Below are 21,526 nucleotides of genomic sequence, written 5' to 3'. Positions count from 1 at the left end.
TCCTTATTTCTCTTGAGGTGAGGAATATTTTCCTGCTGTCTGATCAGTATTTCTCCCACTATCAGTAACTCCCATTGTTTCTTGTTCTTTTGTTTCCTCTTGATCTCCTGGAGCTGTCATGTCACAACTGTCCTGTTACAGAACTCCTGATCAATCTGGTGTGACTTGCTCAGTTGAACTTTCAGTGTGGACAGGGGCAGGACTCATCACCTCTATGGTCCCTTCTAGCATCAGTATTCAGTCTGGCTCCATCTGCTCAGTAAACCTCATTTAAGTAGTTGAAGACAGTAACTGGATCCACCACTAAACTCTGTTTCTTCTCCAAGTTCAACAACCCCGTTCCCTCATTCCCTTCCCACATCAGGTGTTCCAGTCTGTTGGCTGCTGCCTTTCCAGCTAAGTGATCCAAGCAAATTTGAACCTCAGAGTCATGGAATCACAGACAGGTTTATTTGGAAGGGACCAGAAAGTTCATCCAGTCCCACCCCTTGCCGTGGACAGGGACACCTTCCACTATCCCAGGGTGTTCCAAGCCCAGTCCAGCCTGGCCTTTGTACGCTTCCTGGGATCCAGAGGCAGCCACAGCTTCTCTGGGCACCCTGTGCCAGGGCCTCCCCACCCTCACAGGGATTTCTTCCTCATATCCTATCTATTCCTGCCCTCTGTCAGTTTAAAGCTTTGTGTTTGATCCATCCAATTGGTATCTCCCCATTTTTCTATGTTGGTAAGCCCTGGACTCTTGTTCTTTCCACCTGCATTGATGGCTGTTATCTTGTTTTCAAACAGAGATTAAAGCCAGAGAGTTCAATTCAAGGGAACCAAACTCTGAATTTTCCTGCTGGATTTGGAAGGAGAGATCTCCCCCCAGGCTGTGTCCTGCTTGCTTGTCTGCACTAGTCTGTTTTTAGGAACATTTCTGGCTTAAATGGATCCAGCTAAATCTCACACCTGGTGTTTTTTAATTTTGTTGCTCTCCACAGGGTACTCTCAGGTCTGCTGTTCCAAAAAGCATGGCAGTGAGCTCAGGGCAGAGCTTTGCAAGGCATAGCTGAGTGCTTTCCATGGCTCATCCCTTGGGCTTTGCCTTCATGCACCTGTGGGACATTGTTGAATGTCACATTTTACCTTGACCCTCTAAGAGCTTTTCCTGGAGACTTGCTGAATAGAGAGTTGCTCCCTGTTTTTGTATTTCTACCTGGGGCTTCTCTTTCTTGATTATTTCCTGATGCTGATATTGGACCAGTGCATGAAGCTCATTTAGAAATTGAAATCTGTACACCATGCTGCTTGCAAATCCTCCCAGCTGAATCATCTGTTATGTTTATGGCCATACATTCCAGTCTGTCATCCCTACTGGTAATAAAAATATTGCACAGCTCATATGCCTGGCTGGTCCCACTTTCCAGTGCCCCCCCCATTTAGATAACAAACCCTTGATAATTATGCTCCAAGAAGGATGTTATTATGCAGCCATTTTATGGTGATTACATCTAATTAATGTTTTCTTAGGTGGATCTTACAGGAATGTCGTGTGGAACAGCGTGAGAGCTAATAAAGATTGCATTTCTGAATCTCTTTATCAATCCTGTACATTTTTTCCTGGTGATGCACAGATCCTTTATTGCTCCATGGATTTCTGATGATAGAAGGGACCATAGAGGTGATGAGTCCTGCCCCTGTCCACACTGAAAGTTCAACTGAGCAAGTCACACCAGATTGATCAGGAGTTCTGTAACGGGACAGTTGTGACATGACAGCTCCAGGAGATCAAGAGGAAACAAACATGATGTGTTTATGGATCCCAAACAAAATTAAACAATTACCTGAATGCAGTCTCTTCAGAGCAGCCTTTGAACGAATCCCAACCCTTTTTCTGCAAGGGCTGGGAACATAAAGAACGTGTCTAATCTGTACTGATATCAGGCAGCAGTTATCAGTGCCTACGTGCTGTTACTCAGATCTCGTTAGGTGCCTAATTGGATAATAGGCAGGACACTTCACAACTGCATAAGTATATTAAGCTTAATCTGGAGCGGGGAGGGGAAGATGTGCTTGGTGACAAATGGACACAAGAAGATGCACAGTGGGGCAGAGGTGTAAATATGGGGCTGTGTCCCCATCACTTCAGTCCCAGGAACTGAAGGCAGAGCCCCTGTGTCTGCAGCATTTACATCAGTGCTGGAGTCCCAGAGCACAGAGCTACAGCACTTTCAAACTTCATCCACATTGGCCAGGCAACTTCACCTTCAAAAGCACACTTTTTCTACTAGTTAGATCCCTTTCTAAATTCTTTTTAATAAAACATGCAGTATAACTTAATACCTGTTTTTAAATCCAACATGATAGAACAGAGAGAAGCATCCTGTGTGTTTGTGTGATACTGGACTTTGCAGCATGTTCTGGGTCCTAAAGCTTGTTTCCAGTACATGCAGATACACAGTGGACAGGATCAGAAAGCTTCCACATTTCTGTACGAGGAGGAGCTATTTGATTATTAAATACTCTTCCCTTTCCTTCCTGAAAAAATGCAGTTATTGCAGTTACCCAGTTTTAAACTTTTGGAGTGGGTTGCCTCTTTCCAAAGGTGCAGTGAAACCTAAGTCAGATTCTTGTGGAAGATGTGGGTATGAGCACATTTCATGAGTTGGCACCACCTCTTCTGTTGTCAGGAGAAGGGATCTGCAAGGGACATTTCTGGGTGCAAAAGATGGATCTGCCAAGGGGATCTTTAGCTCAAGGTAATGGGAGAGTGACTGTGTGTCCTCTCCATGTATTTTCTGGATTTCCTTTTGACTGATGAAGGTTTTTCACAGAAATCTCAACTTGAGCTCAACTTTTGGCTCTGTAGCTCGTGTGAGATGCCTGCAACTTCTCATTTATTTCTTGCTTAACCTTATAGGAAAAGTATCTTCACCTTCTGCTGTCCAGCATCTTTCTGTAGCTGGCAGGAAGGACAGGAGCCAACCTCTTAATCTGTAAGTGTCTTAAGCAAATGTAAACTGCGTTAAGCGTGTTTATCACCGAGCAGCTCATTCCCAGCTGTGCAAAGCACCTCGTGGCTGGTTTGTGTGGGATGTACAGAGGATCCTCTGCTGCTTTGTCCTGTCATCTGTGTTTGTGACCAGCCAGGGCTAAGAGTGAGACACTTGTCTGTGTGAGGAATCTTCTGCTGCACTGTGAATGTAAAGCGTGCTGACTTTCTCACGGAAAATGTTATTTAGAAACAGAACCCCTAAATTGGTTTTATTTTGGATGATGGGAAGACACCGTGGCGTGTTTGGTCCATGTTGGTGTGGACAAACTCTCAGATGGAGGAACTAAAGAATAGTGATAGAATGCAGAAGAATTTTTGTGGTTATCCACACCTGATCTAGTGCCTGCACTAAAAGCATGATCAGCAGGGAAAACCAGTATTTTTTTCCAAAGGGTAGCTGATATCTGAGCAGCCAAATTCCTGGGACAGGCTCTGGAGAGAGCCTGTGTCCTTGTTCAGCTCACGTAGTCCCTCTGAGGTTGGGGGTAGCTGCAGGTAGCTCTTCCCTTCTGTTGCTTTTGCCTGGGTCATGCTGCAATTGGAAGCATCCAGTAGAAATGAAGGAGAGTGGGCTGCTACAGATGGTCTCCCCAAAGTGTTGGATGTGTTGATAGCATGTTTTCTATAGCTATACACACCAATATTGCCTTTATCTCCTATCCAAATCTGCTGGCTATTGATGTGTACTCAATCAGTCATCAACTTCGAGTCAGGCTCAACTTCAGCCTGTACTTATTAAAGAGTGAAGAATGCTCTGTCATATGCAGTTGATAAGGGAATTCAGAAATAAAAGTGCATATTAAACTGTCAGTAGCATTTTTCCCCCCTCTTTATCTGGAAAAAAAATAATGGCATGGGTTGTTTTCTTCCTCCTGCGTGGGCAATTTCTAGACACACCCAGCACTTACAGGATTGCTTTTCAAACCAAAGAGAACCCTTACGGTGGTCCTGTGTGGCCCCTACCTGCTGCACATCAAACCCACTCCCAGACAGGCAGGAATTAAAAGCAGAACACCTGCTTGGTTGATCTCTAGTGTGTTCTTTCCAGAAAGTTTTAAAGATGTGTTTTTTGAGGACAATGAGGAGGTGAGATTTGTGATGCCGCGGATTCATCTCACCCCTGTGGCAGAACATGGATGAGCTGTCCTTGTAGAGGGAGCCACAGTTGGATTGTGTCACTCTAGGTCTTCATTAGGATCTTTAAGTACTATTTTGAGTTTCCTGAGCTTAAGTCACAGAAGATCTGATGTCTGGAGTCAAGGCCTGGCCTGTGACTGGCAGTCCTTTGGAAAGCTGTGCAAAGATCCTCGTGTCTCTCCAAAGCAGTGCCCTGTATTTCAGAAAGGAACATTGTGAGCGAGGAGAACAAGTTTCAGATCACATGTTCCCCAGCAAATACTGTCCTTTCGATAGGAAGACTTGTTGGAGAATGTTAATTGAGTCCCTTTTTAAATGAAGGAGGCTTTGCTTCCTTCCCAAGTTTTCAAAACAAATTTTCCAAATACAGTGCCTATGTTTCATTCAAGTGTAAATCCTTTCTCTTTAACCTGGAAGTTATCCCAGAAAAAAGCCTATCCATTCACTGCAGGACAGACCTTTGTGGTTGTAGTGGAAAAAAAAGAAGTGGATCAAATTGTCCAAACAGGAAGGGAATTAAGAAAAGCCTTTGCTCAGTGAGCAGAGCTCTCATTTCAGTTTAAATGGTGTCCTACAAATTCCACTTTACATCTCCATTGCTTTTGAAGCATCACACAATGATTGAGGTGTCTGCTAAATTTAGAAATGACAATTTTTTTCCTGCCAACATGCCAGCCTAGCTGGAGGGATTTCAGCATGTAGTTATGGGATGGATGCAAGCAGTGATTTGAAATTTACTGGCTTGTTATCTCATCTGACTTGCACATACCTCTGTCCTGGTAGGGATTTAATACCTTACACTGATGCCTTTTCATCGAGGGCATTAATGGAAATGCTTTTCTGGCACAGCCAGGTGCTTGTGCTGTTTTACATTCGGTGAAGCTGAGGTACTGAAAGGATCAAGCGTGGTGTGCTGAATAAAATGAGCTCCCACCTAAACACATTGAAATTGTGCTTTATTTTGAGCAAGTTATGGGTAGGACTGTGGTTCTTTTACCCCAGTCATATGGGAAGGCTGTGGAAGCAGAGATAAATCACAAGTGTCCCAATTCACAGTTTCTACTGTTCACCATATGACAAATCTTCCTGCTCTGTGAAAAATGTCTTAGATCTAAAATACGTCTTTTTTTCTTTCCTCAGCCTGTGATATTTAATTATTCTCTTTCTGAGCAACATTTTATTTCAGTTCTGTGAAGCTGTTTGAGGCACAGTTTCATGCAGAGGATCAATACTAAAGTAAACTTCCCTTTGTTTTGGTAAAATCTCTTGATTGTTGTGGAGAAGAAACGTTTTGAGTTCAGGTGTGTTGGGGGAAATGAAAGGCACCTTGCAGCAGTGGTAATCCATCACTGGAGTGCATCCCACTGCACTCCAGGCTCCACTTTGCCTGCAAGGCACTTAAAACCTCAAAGCACAAGAAGTCGAGTGGAGGAGGTTTTCTGTTGGAATCTCCAGACAAAAAATAATCCTCGGGCTTTATTTTGAAGTTTGCAACAAGATGGGAACAAAGGTGAAGGTGTCACTGTTGTGTTTTTATCTCTTTCTTCACCCTTCCATTTCTTGTCTTTGGTATTGTTTGACCTTTAAAGGTCTCTTGCAGCCTAAACTATTCTGTGATTCCATGATTCATGGGCTGATTCTGCTCTCTGCTCCATTCCCCTGCACTCAGGAGGAAAATCACTCAGCGGGGGGAATTGTCACTTTACAGCAGGGATGTGGTCCTGTATAAGTGATTTTCCATAGCAGTACTGATTTCCTTTGGATATCTCCAGGTGACCTGAATGCAGACAGTCAGTAGTGATGAGAATCTCTTTGCTTTTATACTGAAATATTTCTTATTGTCATACTCAAACCTATGGGGAAAATTCCCATCTTCTTCAAGGGAAGTTTTTGGTGGGACCAGACAGCCAGTCTGCCAGCAATAATCCAGCCTTCAGGATCTAAGGATTTGCTTCCCAAGCTGAATTCCCCTGCCCTGGGCTCTGTGCTGCTCCTGGGGTGTGTTTGTGCAGACAGCAGGATGGAGAGGGCTGCGTGAATCGCAGCGTGCCGAGGCCAGCCCTGAGTACGTGTCTGCTGCCTCAAAGCTGGAACATGTGGTTTGTTTAATGCTCCAGCAAAGCACAAGCCCAGGGAAAGTCTCTTTGATACAGCTGCACCTGGAGAGACATATTTTTCCTGGAGTCACATCTAGTCTGTTCAGGCTGAAGTCGATCCAGTTACTGTGGGAGTAAATCCATGCGGTGTTTGGCTTTTCTAATTCTGGTTCTCTTCCAATAGTGTTGCTGTTGGATTTAATGATTTTCCCTGTGGCTTGAATGGTAAAAATGTGGTAACTGCTTGGGGATGGCTTAAATCAAAGATTCAGTGTGGGTGTTGCTTTCAAAAAGAGAAGAAATAATGCTATTTTGAGAGCTGTGCTGCTATTTCAGGGCAGTTTGGTAGGTCTGGGTTCTGAGAAGTGGTGAGGAAAAATAATTGCTTTTGGCTATCGTGTCTCATATGGTGTGTCCTGAAATGATCCTCATGTACACATACAGCTGGAACCAGTATTGAGCCTTTCTGCATGGGGATTTGTTCCCTGTCTCACCCTCCTGGTACAGAGGATGGGAGGAGAAGAAAAGATTCCTGTTGAAACTTTTCTCCCAAGCTTGCTGCAACGAATTTAAAACCCCAAACCACAGCAAATTCCCAAGTGTAATATGGGCACCAGTGTTTATTTGACTGAGACACAATTGTGTTCTGAGTTGTGCAAACACAGGCATATTTCCTATTTAATTAAGGCTCGTTTTATGAATTAAGACTCCCAAACAGTTGGAGAGAGAAGGAGGGTGAAAGAGATAAGATCTCAAGGTTGTGTAGATGGGATAGGGTACAGCTCTTTTTGGCAGCTGGAATATGACTTCTACAGGAAACTTGTTTGCAACATTGTTCTATCAGTTATGCCAGTGTTTTTAACTTATAACCTTTTATTTTTTTCCTCTGTAGTTTACTGTCTGTCTTTCCTTCCTTCTACAGTCCTGAAACAACAAGCTTTGCTTCTGCCAGGAGTGTGATACTGGCAGATACCTCCCAATGCTCAGTGTGATTGAGGAGCTGGAAATAGGGAAAAATTGCTACCAAGGCTCCACCAGAGCCTGGCAAGGTTGCAAAGTCACAGGGAAGGCAGGCCAGTTTGGGACTGGTTGTTGCTTGTCCTGTTCAGTCCAACAACTCTGAGTTGTTCCTGAGCTGTCAACCCTTTGTCCTGTCAGAGTCTGACAGAGCTAAACTGCAGCTTCATGCACTGTTTTAGATTCTGACCAGCTGTTGTTAGATCCCTGATGGTCAGTAGGATTTGGAAACCAAAGGCACTGGAGTTCTTGGCTAGATCATGATTTCTGTTACCAGGATTAAGATGGGAATATCCTGGTCACTGCAGCAGGTAGAATACAACTGGTGTCCCCATACTCTGCAGCTTCTCCTGACACAGCAGGAGAGTATTGTGGCAGTAACAGCTGTCTCTGTGGTGGGTAGATATTGTGGGATGTCTTCTGGGTAGGTGGGACCTTCTACCTGTGTGCAGCATTCCAAAACAAGGGGTTGCTGATGTGCCAGCTATGGCATGTGCTTGTTCTGTCTGCAGGGGATTTGCAGAGCAGTGGATTTACTGGATTTGCTCCTCTGTTGCCCAAGGAACGTGCCCAAAGCTGTTCTTTTTGTCACTGCTGTGGAACTCCTTTTAGCTGTGTAATGCTGTAGCCTCAGGCTACAGCCCTTCACTTCTGACCTTGTTGGATGCTGGGGCAGGAGAAGCTCAGTAGTCCAGACTACATTCTCAGCTCATTTCTTTTGAAATCAGATGGGGATGATGACTGCCTCCAGTGAGAGTTTGTGATGGTGGAGAGAATCCTCTGGTCTTTCATTTTATCCCCACACTATAAATCAAGATGCTGCCCCAGTCAGCAAGGTGTGTTCCTTCCTAGCTGCTCCCATCACAGAGCCTGCCACTTTCTCACGGTACTCTTCAGCTAGAGGAACACAATTATTTTCATTTCTTTTCCCTCAGATGAGGAGGATTTGAAAAACACATAATGGTGCATTTTATCAGCGAGTTTTAAATGGTGTGATTCATCCCCTGTGTTCTTGGCGTGACGTTCCTTGGTTTATTTTTTTGGATATCTGTGCAGTTCTGTCAGTGCCAAGCACTGTATGGAAGTGCCCTGTGGCAGACAACCTGCTCTGCCCATATGTTCCCTTTAAAAAAAAACCCAGCTCATAATAGGAAGTCTTTATACTGCATGCCAAGACGCTTGGGGCTTGTTAAATATATTCTACTTGTCAACAACTACCCAATTTAAAAAGTAGCCTTGGTGTGAATCAGCTTTGAACAAGTTCATTTGACTCAGGGGATATTTGCCGGCATTAAAACAAGTTGGATCACAGTGGTAAAAATGTGCAGTGGTTTCTTGATCAAAAGCACCATCCAGTGACCCTTTTTTTTTTCTTTTCTTTTTTTTTTTTTTTGGTTTTGTTTTAATATTGTTCAAACCTTCAACAGTGCAGAGATTTTCCCAGATGGTGATTTTGGAGATGATTTTGGGGCGAGTGTTTCTGGGGACTACTCAGTGTGTTGCTGGAAAATCAAGTGGTAAAGGAGGTGCCTGGTGCCTCAAAAGTTGAAAGAAGTCTTATTCTGGAACTTCTTCCATCATCTTTGGTGATTCAGAGTTAATTATGAAATGTCAAATGTCATGGTTAAGGGTCTGTTTTGGCCTAAGTGGTTCTCTGAATGCTCTGGTTTATTCTCTGCCTCCCCCCTGTGTTTTTCCTGGGTGATGGTGCTGTGGAAAGAGGCAGAGGGGATGGCTGTCCTGGATCATACTTGCAAAAAAATACCGTTCCTCAGAACAATATATTTTGTTGTTGTTGAAGAACTCAAACATTTCTGCTTCACTTTCTGGGCCAGCAGTGCAGGACCCCAGAGTGGTGCTGTGGTGGGAGCCTGTATTCTCCATAATGTCTGATGACCTCGGCTTTAATATCCACCAGCTTTGGCCTTCTTCTCCTTCATAACTTTTGGAATAGTTTACAGAGTTTGTTATTTGTTTTGTGTCCACTGAAGAAGCACATCTTCTTCCCAGCTTGGGAAGAGGAGACAATTTAGTATGGCCCTGTCTCTCCTGAGATGAAGGGAGGGGATATTCCTGGGAGTGAGGGGGTAAGTGAAATTAAGGCTTGGTAAGGTCAACTTCTCAGAGTAAAGGAGACCTGAGTTTGGACAGGCAAAGGTTAATGCTGTATTTCCCTGTCTCTTTTGGGATGTGTCCAGAGGAAACAGAGCCAGCCTGAAAGTCCCTGTTGCCTTTGAAAACCCAATGCTGAGGAGATTTGGGAGCGAGCCGCAGGTTTGGTGTGTGGGAAGAACGGGAAGCATTTTGGCACTCTGCTGTCCAAGAGTACACGTGGTGTGTCATTAATGCCTTTCCTTCCTTGATGTCTGATCCAGCCTGCACTCCCTGTGTGTCAGGCACTGGGGTGGGTCAGTAATTTGTAAATGGAGCTGGTAGATGCTGATGTAAGATCAGTATTTTCAGTGCCTCAAGCCATGCTTGATGCCTTGGGCTTTTACAGGCATAAATTGTAGTGGATGGTAACATTTATCTTCAGTTCCAACTTGTTTTTCTCTCACAGGCACCCCTATAAATTCCAGCAGCTCTCTGGAAATCAAACCACTTCATTTCACGTTCTGCCTGTGGAAACACAAGGCAGGACACAAGTTGCTTCTTGGCACAGGAGTGCTGGATTGTTTTAGTCAGTCTGAGTTCCTTGTACCACCATGGTGAGAAAGATGAGCATGGTCATCATTCCATCATGAGGGCTGGTGGGCAGAGATGAGGCACACAGGATAAATGGTGTGGGATGCAGTAGAGAGGGTGCTGCAGAGATGGAGATGTTCCACTCAAAACCTAGAGACCAGGCAGGATTGCTCACTCAGGCTCACGTGTCCCCATGCAGCGTCTGCAAGGCTCTTTGCTCTGGTCAGGCAGGAAGAGGTGATGGGAGGATGAATTCTCACTGATAGGAAAAGCAGGGATTTTTGCATCTGTTTCCTACATTTCAAGTATTGGAAAACACTGTTTCAAGGGGACCATGCTGGTGATGGTCCTGCTTGGAGCAGAGCCTTTCTGACCCACACTTCAGTTGCTGTAAGAACAGGTCTCTGCCTACACACAGCCTGCAAAAGAGGGGAGCAGAACTGGGCTGGGGCCGAGTGACTTGTTCTGACTGCTGAATTCACCTGGCAAACTTGTTCACACTAAAATCCTGGCTTGGATAAAGGCTGAGCACACCTGTTCACACTAAAATCCTGGCTTGGATAAAGGCTGAGCACGAAGCTGACGAGGAAGTGCCACTGCAGGTGGTGTCAGCCCAGCAGCTGGAGGTGAGCTGCCAGCATGAGCAGGTGTAACATGAGTTAATCTTGATCCCAGTGGTGTAATACTGTCGGTGACACAGGTTTATGAGCTTGGGAAGGGCTCTGGTATGTACAGGGAGGGCTGTAGAGCATCACCCTGCTCCTGCAGCTCTGAGTAAATGAGGTGTGTCTGCTTCCAGTGCTCCTGTGGAGCTGCAGATGCAGCTGGCCCAGGCTGGTGTTTGCACAACGCCTGTACAAAGGCAGCTTGGAACAGCAGGCTGGTGTCACCCCCTGTGTCTGACTGATGTGGGGGACTTGGGATCAATTAATAACACTCCTGAAGGGGTGTAAATGGTGATTTTGAAATGGGTTGTGAGTTTGGCGTACAGCCTGCTGGGTTAAAAGGAGGGAGAAGGGGAAAAAGAGACACATCTTCCAGTTTGACATGTTTGCAGCATGGAGAGCTTGGAAAGAGCATCTTGAAATAACAGGCAGTAGGGATTAATGTGCTTGTGTCTGAGAGGGCTGATGAAAGCAGGAAGGAGGGAGAGGTTACAAAATGCTTGTTTGTTGTGCCAGGAGAACCACAGCTTGGCGTGGGCAGGCATTGACAGGCAGCGCTGGAGCCAGCCCAGAAATCCCTTCCACTTCAGTTCTGTATCTGCTCACAGATATGATCTGTCCTGACCTGTGCCCAGGGAACAGCCTGAGTCTGAAACCTGCAAAGGTGTTAAAGGAGATAAAATTGCTCCAACCAGAATAATCCTTCCAAGCACTTCTCGCTCAGCTTAGGGGAAAGGGTGCATTAGAGATGGTGATTGGAAATTGTTATTACAGTTACTTAGGTGAGGGTTACTCACTACAGCCACACTCAGTACAAGCAGTGCTGGGCTGTGTAATGAGTTAATGGCCTAACAACTGCAGTGTCTTTATATCTGCTGAATAAGTCACCTTTCTGTCATGGAACTTTTGCCTTTGGGCTCAGCTAACAGTGCTTTTAAATAAACACTTTTCCTTATGCAGCTGATGAAATAATAGAGGTTATTACATCTATTGGAAAAAGGCGTTTGAAACTCTTGACCAGAAAGTTTGTTGGTATTATTATGGGGTTTTTTTACTGTTTTCATCATGGTAGATTCCTGAGGTGCAAAGGCCATAAAATTTTGTTTTGCAATTCAAACCTGGCCATCTCCATTGAATTGGCAGGATAATTCCCAGCACCACAACCCCGTCTTCTGCTGGGACTGGAGTGTAAATGTTTATGACAGATTGGTTCCTGAGCTGAAAGCTTCAACCAATATCTGCACTGTCTTTAGAGAAAAGTATTTCAACAGCTGATTAGTGCCCCTGTTAAAATTAGATACTTTATTTTTGTTGTGATTTTTTTTCTAGCTTCTGCTCTTGGTTTCTCAATCTCACTTTGTCTCTGCTTAGATTGAATTAATTTGGTGTCAAATTTTCTCTGTAAACACTTTCAGGCTGTGATGACAAACCTGCATTATAAACACATGTGTGTGCAGTGGCCCTTCATGTGTTGATAGTATTTTGAATAGCTACACTTAAAATAATGAGGAAATAGTAGTGTGTTTATTTCTTGTGCTTCCATTTAGTCTTTCAACTGACTCTTGTTGCTTTTATCTGAGTTTCTTTCAAACACATGCAATATCATTGCTTAGCTTTCTGATTAGGGATGATGCTTAATTCTCATCAACTAAAAACCTACAGGGAATAAAGTGATTCTGGTAATTTTTTCTGCTTGTCTCTGTGGTCAGCAGGGAATTTGTTTGTGTTGATGATGCATTTCTCACCCTCCAGACTGGCTGTTACACTTGATTATGTGAAGGCAGTTGATTCAACACAATTTAAGAGCACTCAGAAAGGTCAGGTGACTGTTTTAAACTGTCTCTAAGCTCCCTTTCAGCTTGGCCATGCTGAGACAGGAATGCCAGAGGTCAGCAGGATGGATCACTCCTCCTCTCCATGCCCTGAAAGGCTGTGGGCAACAAATGCACACCTGAAATAATGATGGGTGAGATGGGTCCCACTGGAATAACCATGAATTTGGTCTGGGAGTGCCAGCAGTCCCAGCTCATGGGTAAATAACAATCTGCTGCATGATACAGAGTCTGAAGGAAGGTCACTTTTTAAAGATTAACCAATCCCAGTGGAAAACCCCAAACCCACCCCCAAACCCCAACCAACCTTTAGCCAAGCCTTGTTTCCAGAGCATTGCCCTGCCCAAGTCTTTGTGTCACCAGGGCTACAACAATACTACCACAGGAGTAGCTGGGTGAGCTAAGAATAGCAGATTTCCTTGAGAAATGCTTTTGTTTATTTTGGTTTTCTATTTTTAAATAGTTGGAGCTTTAGCGACCTTTTTGAAGGGTCCTGGAAGAATTGCCTGATCAGAGGGTATTGTTGTAATAAGGAGGGCAGCTGTGAACTGCCTTAATTCTCTCTGACTTCTTCCTTGTGACCTGCAAGGTTTTACTGGCAAAACAATGGGGAAAAAAAATCATGAAATTGTCAGCACACTGAACTTGTAGCAGGTACAAATGCCAGGAATGGAAGCCCATGATTCTGGCTTGGTAGAATGATGCCCATCTTAGAAGATACATTTTTGTAAAAATTTGTCTGCTGGAAAACAGCGGTTATGTTGAGGGTTTTTATTGGGGGGGGGTTGGTTTTAGGGATTTTTTAAAAGGTGTTTGTTGTTTTTCTTTGAATGAAGGAAAGTGAGAGGGGATGAATGGAGAGTAGTTTCTCCTAAGGAGTCAGGGACAGAATGGTGATAGGGATTAAGGGGGCAAGTCTGGAAGTAGAAGTGATTAAAATATCCTGAGTGAGACACCAGCACACGAGCTAAGAGGATCAAAGCTGCATGTTTTAGACAAAAGGAAGATGTGTATTTGGATATTTTTCTTCTTGTGGGTAACCAGTGCCTGTTGGCTGTGTCACAGGAAGGCTGTAAGCAAGACAAAGCAGGGGAATTTTACTTTCAGTGAAGCTCTGATTTAGTGCTACCCTTGCTCTTAGATGGACACAAAGTAAAATTACAGTCTGAGAGAGATTCACAGTGCAACAGTCAACACACTTCTTACCCTGTGATTAAAAGAGAAAAAAACAAAAATAAAAAAATCCAAAAATCCAAAAAAACCCAACCCTTTTTGGCAATTAAGAAGAAGTAAAAAGCCAAACTGTCTTTGTGTCAGAGAACCTGGTAATACCCACTGGCTCGGGCCCTGACTGGTGGCTTGGCAAGTGCTGAAGGGAGAGCACTGCACACAGTGAGCTGTGTTTTACCTGCTTGTCTCACTCATGATTCTACCAGAAGGAATAATTGATACTGAAGTAAAGTGTAGTGGGGGCTTCCTGTATTTGTATCACCTGTTCATTCCACTGTGGAATGTGGATCATGGTTGGAAAACTCAAGCTTTTGCTAAATTTTAATTGCCTTTCCCTGCTGATCGTATGGTACAGGTTGTTGGCTAATTAAGGGTGGTTTCCAGATCAGGGTTCTGTACACACAAAATACCCTGTTATTTTCTCATCTGTCTAGACAGGTCACCTAATCCAGTATTAAAATAAAAAAGTAAAAAAGAACAGAGGGAAAACCATTTTTCGTGGAGCTTTCATGTAAAGAATTCACAGGAGCTTGCCAAAACCAGGATTAGGAAAGCTGTGCTTAAAAAACTGAGCTAAACCCCTTCAGTTTCTACCGGCTATAGGTGGCAGAAAAGAAGTTCCTGTACTGTGGCAATGAAAATACATGGATCGAAGTGGTACCAGGAGAATGAGAAAGGGAGAGAGTTATAGAATGTCTGTGGGAGGGAATTCTCCCCTTCTGTTCTGCCCTAGTGAGACCCCACCTGCAGTGCTGGGACCCGCAACATCAGAGGGGTGTGGAGCTCAACTGAGTCTGGAGGAGGCCATGGAGATGCTGCAAGGGTTGGAGCCCCTCTGCTCTGGAGCCAGGCTGGGAGAGCTGGGGGTGCTCACCTGGAAAAGGAAAGGCTCCAGGGAGAGCTCAGAACCCCTTGCAGGGCCTAAAGGGGACTTACAAAAATGACAGAGAGTGACGTTTTACACAGGCAGACAGTGACAGGACAAGGAGGGAACAGTTTTAAACTGGAGAGAGCTTTAGATTGGATATTATGGTGAAAGTCTTACCTGTGAGGGTGGGCAGGCCCTGGCACAGGGTGCCCAGAGCAGCTGTGGCTGCCCCTGGATCCCTGGAAGTGTCCAAGGCCAGGCTGGACAGGGCTTGGAACACCCTGGGCTTGTGGAAGGTGTCCCTGGCCATGGCAGGGGATGGGAATGGGATCCATGAGAATTCTATGATCTGTGTTCTGTTGGGCTGTGGCCGTTGGAAGCTGCTGCAGTGGCAGTTGGAACTGATGCAGGGCTGGCTGGGACAAGCTGCAGTGGCAGAATCAGAGTTTGCACACACTGTGCTAATCCCTCTTGCAGGTGAGTCCACAGAAGGGTGGATTAAGCTGAAGCTGTTTCAGTTGAAACCAAACATTTTCAAAAGAGTTATCGGAGCTCCAGTGGGACCACTCTCCTCTTCATACCACTGCCTAAATCCCTGCCAGCTGCACTCTGGTGTCAGCTCCCTTACAGAGAGCGAATTTTGCTTGGTCAACACACATAAATTCTTTAAAATCTTGGAGAAAAAGGGACTGTCCAAATGAAACTGCTGTTTGCTTTGTGCTTCATTAGTTCCTGTGATCGTATACTGCAGTAGGCCAGCAGTGTTTTAAGTCGACCCTTCTGGTGATGGAAGAGAGGAGTAGGAATCTTTGTCAGTGGCCAGATGTTGGGAAAACTGAGGAGGAACTCAGAATGGATATCCAGCATCTTGGCAACAGGTAGAGGCAGCACACTGCGAGCTCCTTGGATATCTCTGTTTGGGGGTGGGAGGAGGAGGAGGCAAGAACTGTGTGTATGCTTTATCCAAATCACTGGGCATCAGCTGATTCCAGGGCTGATAAATCCTGGGCTGTTGTTTATTCTTTGCAAGTTGGGACTTAGGTCAGCTCAGGTCTGGAGGGGTAGGAATCTCTGCAGCCTGTTCTTTGTGTTCCTGAGGGCGGGTGTGAACCACCCAGAACCAGTTAAATACACACTGGCTTTTGTGAATAAAGACATCCCACACTGGTCATCCCTGGTCAGGGCTGAACCTTAACCATGGGCTCAGGCCATGGTCCCACCTACTAAAATGATGTGATGGGACCTGGGAAATAAGGGTAGATAGCAGTTAAAAGGTGTCTTCTAGGAGTTTGCAAAGGAAAACAGGGTCTGGCTTGGAGGAGCAGTTGGATATCTTGGTAGGTGGAGATTTGGGTAGATTTGGACTAGTCAGGACTGGTGTGGGTTTGAACCTCTCCTCATCTAAGCCTGAGGCTGACCCTGATGTGGCAGGACAGTGTTGGCTCCAGGGGCTACATTTTGTGAAATTTTGGACTGGCCCTTGTTGACTTTGATCACTTGAAACATTCTGTAATGGCTGGTTTGAGATCCGATTTCCTTGCTTTGAGCTAAATCCTCCTTACCTCCTCCACTACTTAGAGGATCTGAAATTCAGGCTTTGTGGTTGCCACAGTGGCAAAGTGGAGCTTCATTGCTGGGTTGTGGAGCTTCATTGCTGGGTTGTGGAGCTTGTCAGCACTGGGGACGTGGTTCTCTTTCTTCTAAAAGTCTTCACCACAAAATTACCACTTTTGGAGGTTATATAAAAAGATGGGAGTTTGAAAGTCCTTTGATTTGTTTGGAAATAGTCTACATGGCATGAAAGGGTGGAGATTTCTGGACTTCTTGGTGCTCCGGGCTAAAAAGTTGTTTTGCATCCCAGCTTGACCTCAGTTATCCTTTCTGTGCCATCCCATGTTGAAGGCTGGGTCTAATTCACCAAGTTTTTCTTTTCCACTGGTCTTCTTAATTTTTGATCCTTTTAACTGCGGAGGATAAGCTGGATCTGAGCTCCCTGAACACACCTGTCTGCTTCCTCCCACAGGTTCCTTAGAAAGAGAGCTTGGACGGCATGCAAAGTTGTGAAATATCTGCAGACAGCACGGATGATCCTCTTAGTAGTGGCCTACGGAGAAAGCGACAGCCTCGAATAGTCGTGATCGGTGCTGGGCTCGCGGGCCTGTCGGCAGCCAAGGCGCTCCTGGAAAGCGGATTCACGGATGTAACAGTCCTCGAGGCGACCGACCGCATCGGGGGCCGCGTGCAGAGCGTCCAACTCGGTGAGAGCAGGGGGCTGCTGCTGGCATTTGTGTGGCCACGAGGTCAGATTAACTGTGGAAATGGGGCTTTGCGCGCTGCAAAATGGTTTGAGGTGTGGCGGTGTCGGGAGTGGAAATATGGAAATCATTTCTTGGGCACCTCTTGGGGTGGGTGGGTGGTTCTGTGCTGTCTCGTGCCTCAGTTCTGACCCAGGGCTGCTCCAAACCTGTGTTTCCATGAAATAAAAGATTTGGGGGATTGTTTTCTCTCGCACAGGAAGAGCTCTGTGTAGCAGGTCTGTGATTGAGTAGCTGTATGCAGACGGTTTCCACCCAGGTTTTCCAGCTTGACTCTTTCCCAGGAGCAGCCAGTAAATCTCAGGCTGTTGAAGGGCTGTCTCTCAGGGCTTAGAGCCCTTGGAAAGGGGAAACCCCGAGCTGTTCTGCTTCACAAACAACCCCATTCATTTCCTTAGAACTAATTTACTGTGTAGGGCGCTACCCACCGGGAATCAGACTGCTGGAAAAACATCTTCAATGTATCCCTTTATCCTGATTTTCAGCTTTCCTACCTTTGCAGCCTCCTTTCTTAGTGTGTAATAAAGGTGCAGACTCTGGATATTTGAATGCCAGGTCAATTTTAAAATTTCTACAGGCAAAACTCCTGGAACAACCGTTGTGCTTCGCAGCACAGGAGTCACTGAAGCTTTTCCTGGTATCCTGAAGGACATTGCCTGTTTTTTCTCTGCAGGAGGCTTAAAGCTCTCAGCTCTTCCTGAATTGCTTTCCTGATTTCAGTTAACTAATTCTGGTTTTGATCCCACTCTGGCTATTACCTTTGCCCTCTTGCTGCCCTGCTTTCCTTTTATTTCTTAGGTGCTTACATCACTTACTGTCTTACTCGGTAAACTCAACACAGTAAATAAACAGCAGCCTCCTGTGAACTTGCAGAAGGGAAACCAATGGAAATGCAGTCGGAAAAATCTAATCTCCAGGGGTTTGAGTAGGGCACTTTACATTCTGCTGAGACTTGGCATAGAGGTTAGGATGGGAAGTGTGTCCTTTACTCACAGTCTGCTGTATTAAAAATATCCTGGATCATGCCTGTGAGAGGAGGGAAGTGTGAAAGAGCTGAAATCTTTGGGGAGCAACAGATCATTCTCCCAGTGCACCTGTGAAATAGTTTTGGTGTTTTAGTATGGAGACTGATTCTGTTATCTTTGCCCACCTTCAGTAACTCACATCTTTGCCTTTGCTGGGAATCCACCTCCTCCTCATTAGCACCTCTTAATTAACAGGAGATGAGAGCAGGTGTTTCACTCTGGAGGCCATCTCAGAGTTTGTAGATGTAACTGTTAGTTGCAGAGCAGAGGCTGGCATCCAAAATCTCAGTATTTTGATAATTTTTTTAAAACTACAAACTGTCTTTTCTTCTGCAAGCTCTCAAGGTTGCCTTGTGTGGGTGTGGGCTGCAGTTCTCTGCCAAGGTGGATCTGTGTTCTGGCTCTGGCCTCTCTCCTGTCTGCACACTTCACTAAAGATATGCTTTAAATTTCAGCAGGGCTACTAATTAGGAAGAAATTCTTTCCTGTGAGGGTGGTGAGGCCCTGGCACAGAGTGTCCAGAGCAGCTGTGGCTGCCCCTGGATCCCTGGAAGTGTCCAAGGCCAGGTAGGGCAGGGCTTGGAGCCACCTGGGCTACTGGAAGGTCTCCCCTGCCCATGGCAGGGGCTGGAATGAGATGATTTTAAGGTGCCTTCTAAACCTCAGACCATTCTGTGGCATTGTGGCACCTTCTCAGGGTTATATCTGAATCCTTCCCCCTCACTCAGCCACATCTTGTAGGGGACAGTATTTCCCCTTAAGTACACAGGCTGTTTCTTCTTAGCCCAGGGGAATAATTTGGATATTCAGAGGTTTGATTTTAGAACAAGTGAAACTCAGGGTTTGTGTGCTGTTGCATTGTGTGTTTCCTGCACATGACCTATAACATCTGTATCCACTGCAGCTATTTCACAACAGGATACCCAAGAAATAGCCAGGGCTGCAAAGGGAAATGTGAAAGTTGCCATCCCTATCCAGAAGGCTTGATGTACAATCTGTGTTTCTCTGTTTTTTTTGTCATATGGATGATCCACTCCAAGTAGATTATTATTGAACCTAAAATTCCCTAAGGCCCTGAAAGTAAATTTGCTGTCTGTTTAGAAGAAATTGATTTAATTTTACACTTTTAAATAACAATCATTTAACTTACAACTGGTAAGACGTGGCTTATCTACTTGGTAGTGATGATAGTGAGCATGAACATTACAGGCAAGAATTAGTTTTTAATTTGTTGGTATTTGATTACATTCCACACAGCTAAACAGGAGAACGTGGAGCACATCATCACTGTCACCAAGCACTAAGGCAGCAGCAGGACCTGCTGGCAAATTGTTTTCTTTCAAAGATCAGGTGTCTCCAGCAGGATTGCTGCCCTAGAGCAGGAGCATTCCTGCTGCTGCTGGCATGGGCTGAGAGTTGCAGGAGGGTTGCATTAACCAGGGGACTGCCACTTGCAATATTGATGAGCTCTCTGCCTTTGGCTGCCAGAGGTCATTTGCACCTGGCTGGGTGCTCTGGGGTGCACTGGAGTCGGTGGCACCTGAAGTGTTCATGTTTGTGTATTGCAGGTTTTGAAGTGCAGTCATTATGGCTCTCACTGGCAAAGGGGCTGCTTGGAAGATGAGATCCGTGGAGCTTCCCTCAGAGACAGGGGCTCAGCCAGGAAACAACATTCCTTGGAGCTTTCACCCTTTAAACCTGACTGCAGCACAGCTCAGTGCTGCAGTGCCTCTCTGTCTGAGCATACATTTACATGTTAAACAGCAAATGATAGCTGGGAACTGCACCAACCTTTCTTCATCAGGCAGGATCCTGTTAACTTCCCTGCTTTATCAGACATTCCCACACCACTGGGAGATGCTGGGAGATGCCCAGCTTTGTCAGACTTCAAAACAGCTTTGGCCTTCTGAGAATCTGTCAAAATATGGGGGGAAGGCACGACCCAAGTTTATTTTTAGCACCTCCTTTCAGCTGCTGGGCATCCCCTTATGCTCTCAGCCCAGTCTGGCAGTGCTGGATTTGGGAGGGACAAAGCCCTGGTGCAAATCCTAATAGTTGTAAGGGTTGGGGAGAGTGGGGCTGACCAAACTCTTTGTGTTCTTCAGGCAGAGAGTACAGGTGATGAATACAAAACGCTTTTGGTGTTTAGCCTGTTGGTAGCTCTTTTTAAAGAACCTGAGATATATAAATCTCCAAAGGCATAAATAATAAAATACAGCCTATTTACTCATTTGGGGAATGGAAATGCATGTTTTATTGCAGTTAATCTGAGGTGTATTTGTAAATAACAACCATTTTTAGTCACAGGACAAGGTTCAGTATTCAGGCCAATGTTGCTATCCACATTTTCCTATATCTCCCTGCTGGCAACAACCGTGGTGAGAACTGGGAGCTGAGAAGGGCTGAATTTCTCCTGAAATATCAGAGTTGTGTCATTGTGATGGATCTTTATTGCAACATCTCATCCTTCTGGCAATACCCAAACCTGTATCCCAGAGGACCAGTCTGAAGAATGTTGGAAACTCCTTTCAGGGGTGTTCAAACATGTGCTGTCCTCGGGCAATTCTGTGCACATTTTATTCAGGGTTGAGCGGGAGAAGCTTTCAGGAAATCAGGCTTCTCTAACCAGTTTGCTTGGCTTCCTCTCCTGCAGGGCATGCCACTTTTGAACTGGGAGCTACGTGGATTCATGGTTCACATGGAAACCCAGTCTATCATCTAGCAGAAGACAATGGTTTGCTCGAAGAGACCACTGACAGCGAGAGGAGCGTTGGGCGGATCAGTCTTTACTCCAAGAATGGGGTGGCTTATCACCTCACCAACAGCGGGCAGAGGATCCCGAAAGATGTGGTTGAAGAATTCAGTGATTTATACAACGAGGTTGGTGTCCAGCTGCTTTGTCAAGTGGTAGATTTGCCTGGAACACCGAGACCCCTTGGCAGTTAGAACATTCCAGGGCAAAGGTAGAAAAACAGTGATGTCTTTTAATTTCTTTGGAAAAAAAATGAACTTTAAGTTTTCTCTCATCTGCTTCACTGTGCCCCATTTGTCCCTGATGTGGGGTTAACTCTCTGTGGTGGGGAAGAACAATCTTTCCACATTTGTCATCTATTTAATCACTTCCAGCAACTATTTCTGGGGAGATCCAGTAATTTGCTGGAGAAAGTTGCTACTTAATTAAAAGAGTAGTAGAGGGATCAAATTGCTAAACAAAGTAAAAGCAAAACCTTAGCAACAACCAACTAAATATTGTATCCCTGTGACTTTTTATTGGTTATAAATACTATGAAGTGCTGTGTGGTGTGCCAAAGTCAGTGCAGTATCATAGGAATTGGAGATTTTTTTGCATCAGAAGGAAAGAAACATCTTTTCTGGGAGATTCAGACCAGCATTGACTTCAGTTGAAGGTTATTTTAACTCTTTTGCTTGCCAAAGTTAATTATAATTATTCCCCACATTTTTTCGATGTTGCTTGTGAAGTACATTTGGAGGGGTTGGTGCAGACTGTCTGGCCCTCCAGGTAATGTGATCTCTCAGTGGGTTGTAGAAAATGGAGCAAAACATGAGTATTTTCATCAGGCTGTAGCCGTGCCTAAAACCTTCAGATTTTCATCTGACAGCA

At 45.1% G+C, this 21,526-nt stretch overlaps 1 protein-coding gene across 1 annotated transcript in view; it reads left to right on the top strand.

Annotated features, from left to right (window-relative positions):
* SMOX (spermine oxidase) overlaps positions 1-21,526 on the top strand; it is a 49,937-nt gene that overhangs the window by 9,532 nt on the left and 18,879 nt on the right. Inside the window, exons 2-3 of the mRNA XM_058838390.1 lie at positions 16,588-16,822; positions 20,558-20,784. Of these exons, the coding sequence (XP_058694373.1) occupies positions 16,615-16,822; positions 20,558-20,784 (435 nt within the window). The 5' untranslated portion in view covers positions 16,588-16,614. The remainder of the gene's footprint in view (positions 1-16,587; positions 16,823-20,557; positions 20,785-21,526) is intronic.

The sequence above is a fragment of the Poecile atricapillus genome, chromosome 4 (genome assembly GCF_030490865.1).
Source record: "Poecile atricapillus isolate bPoeAtr1 chromosome 4, bPoeAtr1.hap1, whole genome shotgun sequence".
NCBI classification, from domain to species: domain Eukaryota; kingdom Metazoa; phylum Chordata; class Aves; order Passeriformes; family Paridae; genus Poecile; species Poecile atricapillus.
Note: the sequence above shows the minus strand (reverse complement) of the source record. Positions and strands in the feature narration are given on the sequence as shown.